General features: G+C 36.8%; 1 protein-coding gene across 3 annotated transcripts in view; it reads left to right on the forward strand.

The window, feature by feature from the left end:
• Positions 1-2,929, forward strand: part of KIFAP3 (kinesin associated protein 3) — a 182,393-nt gene extending 179,464 nt beyond the window's left edge. For all 3 annotated transcript variants that reach the window (XM_058442156.1, XM_058442157.1, XM_032161020.2), the window contains one exon: positions 2,729-2,929. In XM_058442156.1, coding sequence (XP_058298139.1) covers positions 2,729-2,834 — 106 coding nt within the window. In that variant the 3' untranslated portion in view covers positions 2,835-2,929. The remainder of the gene's footprint in view (positions 1-2,728) is intronic.
• The last annotated feature ends 4,250 nt before the right edge of the window (positions 2,930-7,179 follow it).

The following is a 7,179-nucleotide window of genomic DNA, read 5'->3' on the forward strand; positions in this document are numbered from 1 at the left end:
ACTCTCCAAACTGATCATAAATGTTTTAAATATTTTTTGCTTTAAACAGCAAGTTCATCTGTGATACATAATGGAGAATTCCAGAAAAGATCATTTTAGAGTTTGGTTTCAAATTTTATTCCTTTTTCCCAAAATGATATTTGTATATAGAAATTCAAAAAATTAAATGATGTCCTCTACACTGTAATACACACAGATGTCTCTGGGTGAACTGTTGACTGCATAAATAGATCTTTACCATAGTAACCTAAAGACCATACTGTTCAAGACCAGAGATTTACAGGTTCAGAAACTCAGACTCATAAGTGCTCAAGGGCCAGTCTTTCACTGACTTGGGACTGCAGATTTTTATCAACAATGTGCGTGACATATTTTAAAAAGAAAAAATCCATTCGTTAATGTACAATGAAAGTTATAACCATCAGGTGGATTAGGTAATATCTAAGTTTATTATTTAACCTGTTGGCAAATTACATGGGAAATTACAATGATCAATAGTTTGCCTATTAGTCACAGAAATAAAAAAAAAGGGGGGGGGAGAATTTTGCAGCTTGAACGTAGAATGGCCTCAGACTCTGAGAATGTTAAATTCCCTTCCTGATTGAGGACCAAACTGCAAAAAGGCCAGATATTCCTTATGGTGTTATAGCTTACCAGATCACCATGCAATCGCTTAGGTTGCTACAACCAGCATTGTAGCTGAGAAGCTCCTTGTTCTGTGCCAACGGCTGGCGAACTCCCTTCTGAGGACCATCTTCTTTTAGGTAGAATTACAGTGATATTGCTAACAAGTTGTCTGTGAGATACTCTGAAGGTGCCTTTGCATGTTTCCTCACTGTCCCACATATGCCTCTTGTTTTCATATTACTGAAATAGATCTTGCCATAGCCCCTAGATTGAGAAACAAGCATAAGATTAACTTGAGTTTAACCTAAGTCTACTGCTATTTGGCCTCAGAGGAGTTGCTAAAAAAGATAAGGACTGGTTGAAGACAAGTAATAAGCAGAAAGATGAAGAAGGAACAAGTTGAAATCCAAGCTATGTAATCAACAGTTATATAATTAAGAGTTCTTTAGATACATGATGACTTGTTAGCCTTAGTGCTTGCAGAGAAGTTTTCAATAACTTCTCTAATTTTAAGCTGATACCAGTGTCTCTTAGTTCACTGACTCTACTAATTTCTGAAGCATCTTTTAAGCTACTTCTTGATTCCCTCATCACAAAATTTAGTCTCTCTTCCCATGACATGAAAGTTAGAAAAAGTGCTTATATTTTTACCATTTCAAAATAAAATGTAGACTTAAAAATTTCCACCAGCTTTGAGAAACTATAGACAGAGTTTTTATGTAGAAGGAGCCCAAAACAACAAATTTTGTCCAGGATCACTCAGTACAAATGCTAACCTGAAACTTGTATTTCAGAACTTCCATTCTCCTGAAGGGTAGAGTCACTGGACCAGTATGTGTTATATGTATTTTGGCTCTTTACATTTACTCTTTAGTTCCATCTTAATACACACAAGCACGCGTGCACACACACACACATTCACACATTTATTTAAAACATTTTAATAGTTACTTCTAAAGTGTGTCAACTTAATCTCACTCTGAGTGTGACAGGGAGTTAGTACCTATGTGAATATATTTTTTCATCAGATTCAGCTTTTGCTATTGAGGGAAAATTATCTTTCCATCTCCTCATGTAGTGCAAACTTAAATCTTAAATCATTTAAATATGTTTTATTTTTCCAAAGCTTACATTTCTGCATTACAAATGGTTTCCATTGATTGGAAGTCAAGCTCACTAGCATTCACTGCATGAGCTATGCATGAGCATGTTAAGGCCACCATGTTCTGCCTGGCAAAATAAATACTTTGTCATTTTCCTAAGTGTTGGATAATTCCCTGACCTTTAAAAAGCACTTTGGAGAACAGATCTTCCTCTAAATAATGTATTAATAGACCAACAAGTAATTTTTTTACAATAATAATCATAAAGTTTAACATACTTCAAGCTATCTTTACAACTCTGAAGGTTATCTTTGGGTTTCTGTTATTCCCATAGAATAAGTTGAACCAAAATTTGTAATTGTCTTGCTGTCACTCAGAAGAAATAGATACGTTTTGTAATTGCTTGCATTGAGGAATTAGAGGAAGGATTTGCAGATCAAATCTAATTTTCAAATTTTGTCAAATTCCTTATCTTGTTCTTTTAATCATAGGCTTATGGTATGATTTGGCCCTGCATGAGAGTTCACTGATATAACTCAAACACATGTTTTTACTAAAAGTGGAATTAGTCCTATATCTTCATATGAAAAGACATTATAAACAGCAAAACTCACTTTACTACAGTTTTCTTTTTATCATTTCCTAGCAATATATTACTGATCATTGCTAGCATGTAAAATCTTTTCATATTTTTGCTTAAGAGCCATATATAAGTAATTTATTAAATAAAACTTTTCTGATTTGATTCTTCCACTTTGTTTCGAATAGTACCTACTGACAGAGGTTTCCTATACTTTTAACACACATTGTTAAAAGTATTTTATTATATACACTTTTAATGGCTCTATTAACCTTAAAAAAAAAGTTAATGATATCCACCTAAATCACTATCCCTGCTAGGAAGAGAATCTTGGTGGTGTAAAAATGTAGGCCTCTTAATCTGCATTGTGCATGTGTGATGAAAAACATAGCTTATCATTCTTTTTTCTCTTTTTTAGCCTTGGAATGGATGGCTTTGGCCAACCAGTTGGCATTCTTGGACGCCCTGCCACAGCATATGGATTCCGCCCTGATGAACCTTACTACTATGGCTATGGATCTTGATAAAGTATCTGTTTCCATGTGTAATCTCAGCTTAGAAGAAATCTGTGTGGGTTGGGTTAATTTTGGATCTTTGCTAATAATGCATGTTGATGTTATTGTGGGTCTGTGTTTGTTTTTATTTTTATATGTTGTTAGCTGCAGATTAACCCCAGCCCCTTCTGTCTTCTGTTAATTACAATTGATACTGACATTGTTCACTCATCAAACCACATCTTGATGCTAAGTAACATTTCCCATGAGCCTCAAAACTGAATGCTGAAAAGCTACTAGACTGGAAAACAAACACTGCATTATGTATGTTAAGTGACTAATTTCAATTAAAAAGCATAAAGTGAAAATGAATAAGTGAAAGTCATGTGTTTATATTTCACACATTTCATTACGAATTACATGTTATTATAGGGTGCACATGAATTTTATTTTTTCTCCTTTTTTTCTGCTTGTAAACTCTTGAGTAATTTGTACAATATATGCTACCTTTAAAATTTATAAAAAGAACATCAACTTCATATTCCATGCCATGTGCCTGAAAGTTCCCTTCCCAAAGTTTATTAACTATGAGTTTTTAATTAATAATGGAACATATGTCATAAGTTATTTATGGTTATAGTCTCTTTGGTGGTTTTAATTCATATCTTCCTAGTTGTAATATAGAAATCCCAGGACAACTAGTATACAAGACAAGCAGTGATACAAGATTAGCATTTGGCTTTTAACTTTTTTTCTTCATAAATTTAGTATCTAAAGCATGGGAAAGCTAATTAAAAGTCACATTAAGGAAAACTAAGGAACAGAATATTTCACTCACTTGGGTACTCGGTTCCCAATTGTTCACTTGTTTTTATAATGTAGATTTAGAAAGCAAGAAATGGAGAGACATTATATAATTCATAATGGGTTTTGAAAATAGTTCAGTGTTTTCATATTAAAAAAATGTTCAATTCTACTTGAAAAGCTGAGCAAACAACCATAATAATAACTATAATCAGAGATAGTTCCATGATCACCTGCTATGTAAGGAAATATGAAGCTTCAAAGAGAATACATAGATCAAAGATAAGACTTCTGTTCTGGAATTTAAAATCTCATTGATCTAACTACACTATTTATTTGGCTTAAATTACATTTTAAGCAGAGGATAACATTTGGAAAAGGCCTTTGAAATAACTCAGTCCATCTACTTATTTAAGAAACCAATCACATAAAAAATTTAAATGTAATCAACAGATATTTTCCTGACTACCTGCTATGTGTAAGGAAGTATATGATGCCCCTTAGGGGATGTAAATCTGAGGTATGTTTATGCCTTTGATCTTCCTGAAAACATACATTTATTTGTCTTAGTTTCTATTTTAACCACAAAATATTAAAGCTGGAAAAGGCCTTAGAAGCAGCCCTGTCCAACTCTCATTTTTGCAGTCAAAAAAACTGTGGCCAGGAGAGGTTAAGTGACTTAGTCAATGACATAGCCTGTCTCTTTGCTTCCTATTCAGCAATCTCAATACTAAATAGCTTGTTTTGTTATTTGTCATGTGTACAAAGTATAAATACACATAAGTGACATTAACAGGAAAATGATGCAAACATCCTGTAGCTTTAACTTCCCTCATGTTGTTATAAACTGCATTAGGAAGAACACCCCCCAAAATTGATAACATTCTCAGGGCTATGCTCACTGAATTTCACATGCACATGTTCACTCTCCCTAATTTGTTTTTCATTAGTTTAGGACTTAACAAATTTAGAAATTGTAATCTTTCCACTCAGGCATGAACTGGTTTACCATTGCATTATTTATGAAGGAATGTTTTTCTAAAGAGATTAATAAGGAAGACTATCTAAAAAAAGATTTGTTTTAAGACAAGGTCTTGCTCTGTCACCCAGGCTGGAGTGCAGTGGCACAGTCACCATTCACTGCAGCCTCAGCCTCCCAGCCTCAAGTGATCCTCCCACCTCAGCCTCCCAAGTAGCTGAGACTACAAGCATGTGCCACTGCACTCGGCTAATTTTTTGTTTACTTTTTGCAGAGACGAGGTCTCACTATGTTGCCCAGGCTGGTCTCGAACTCCTAAGCTCAAGTAATCCACCTGCCTCAGCCTCCAAAGTGCTGCGATTACAGGCATGAGCCACCGTGCCCAGCCTAATATTTTTACATACTTCAGAGAACAAAAGGTTTTGGCCTTGGGCACTTTTAGAAATACATTTTATGTTGTAAGACAAATATCCTGTCCTCACCAGATTTTAACTACAAATTTAGGTCAGATTTATTTTAATAACTAAATTGCCATGGCTTCAAGCCCTGATTTATAGCTGAAAATTATTTCTTCTCCAGAGTTCTTTGCTCTTTCTGAAAGTTCACCAAGGTGCTTTCTCACATACGCCCAGGAATAGGTTTCTCATATTATGGTTCCTCCTCTTCCCCCCACATGGCTTTCTGCGTGTTCGTGATCCTCATGAGATCACAGCTGCCCTCCACATGGGAGAACCACTGCTCCCTCCACTTAGGACCTGGGAAGATGACACTGCTCTCCCCTTTCTTATTCCCTTCCATGTGTGTGACACATCTGTTGCTTAATTCTGCACAGCACAACAGAAATTAAAGCTATATGTTTCATCATGATTTTACAGAGATTTAAGTAATAAGAGAAATATCACACAAAATAACTTGCTATTATTACAAGAGCCAACGGTCACAGGGCTCTCACTTGGCCTGCATGGCAGGGCTGACTTGCTCTATGCCACCAGAAATACTCAGGAATCTTTAGAATTCTAAGATGAGGCCAAACTGTCAGAAGGTCCCACAGAAAAGAAAGTGTTTTCCCTTCAACCCAACTGAAGACCTACTTTCAGAGTGTTTCTTCTTCCAAGATTAATTGTTATTAGCTACGTGATCTTCAGGAGTTTACAGATCTTGTATATTTTAAGTCGCAAAACAACAAGAGAGAAATAGAAAGTATCTGCCTACTTTTTCCCCAGGTGGCACCTGGAGGTTTGTTTTTCTTTTTTTTTTCCAGCTCCCCTTTCTTTTGAGACAGAGTCTCTCTCTCTTACCAAGGCTGGAGTGCAGTGATACTATCTCGGCTCACTGCAACCTCCACCTCCTGGGTCCAAGCGATTCTTGTGCCTCAACCTCCCGAGTAGCTGGGTTTACAAGCACCCGCCACTATCCCTGACTAATTTTTGTATTTTTAGTAAAGATGGGGTTTCACCATGTTAGCCAGGCTGGTCTCAAACCCTGACCTCAAGTGATCCACCCACCTCGGCCTCCTGAAGTGCTGGGTTAAGAGGCGTGAGCCACCGCACCCGGCCTGTTTTTCTTTTTTAACCTAGTCAACTGACCTAGTTATTGGCAAGTCTGCAGAAGAAAGTAAGGAAATTGTTTGGGGATCACTGAAGAGGATGGAGGAAGCCAGAGCCCTAACTGAGCTCTGAGGCACCCCCTCACCACCACCCCTCAGCCACAAGCACACACACACACACAAACTCTATACCTACCCTGAGGGCATTACCAATGTCAAGTACATAAAGCCTTGGGTGTAGAAGTCTATGAAAGAGACAGGAGATGGGGGCCTTGGATTCATGTAAAGTGAGCAGTTGGAAGCACAAAGCAGGGATCTCTAAGAAAATACATTATTAAAAAAAAAATTATTTTCCATACAGGCTGGGCTTTGGGTGAGAAAGGAGAAGTGTCACCTGAGAATTCAAACATATGTTTGAACATCTTTGAATTTGGAGTTTCAGATTTACCATATCTGTATAGTGTTGTAACCTCAGGAGCACCTGGCAGAAACTAACACAAATCCTCCCTAGAGAAATGAACCTTCAGTTTTCACAGGATTCTCACAAATTAAGATCAACCGGACACGAGCTTACAGGAAAAAAAAATTACAAAACCCACGAGGAAACAAGCCCCAGTGAGAGCAGAAACAACACAGCAAAATTAGGCACCTTCCTTCATCAGACACTGGAATTTTCATGTAGAGAATATAAAACAAATATGTTTAAAATATTTAAAGAAATAAAGAGGGGATAAAAACATAAGAAGTAAAGGACAAATCGGTAAGGTCAGACAAAAAATTAAAAATTCTAGATATAAAATAGATAAATAATTTCAATGGAAGAGTTAAACAGATAGGATACAGATGAAGAGGAGATAAAGCTAGATTTTTAAAAGTTAGCCAGAATGCAGCACAGACATAATTAGAAATGTAAGGAATTAAAAGACATGGAGAGCCTGGGGGTGAGGTCGCTGGCGCTGGGCTCCTTCCCCTGCACATCTGGGCCTCACAGGCACCGGGAGAGAAGCATAGGAGCCACGGGGGTCCGGGACCAGCGCAGAGGAGAA

This window comes from Hylobates moloch, unplaced genomic scaffold, assembly GCF_009828535.3.
Source record: "Hylobates moloch isolate HMO894 unplaced genomic scaffold, HMol_V3 SCAFFOLD_8, whole genome shotgun sequence".
Lineage (NCBI taxonomy): Eukaryota > Metazoa > Chordata > Mammalia > Primates > Hylobatidae > Hylobates > Hylobates moloch.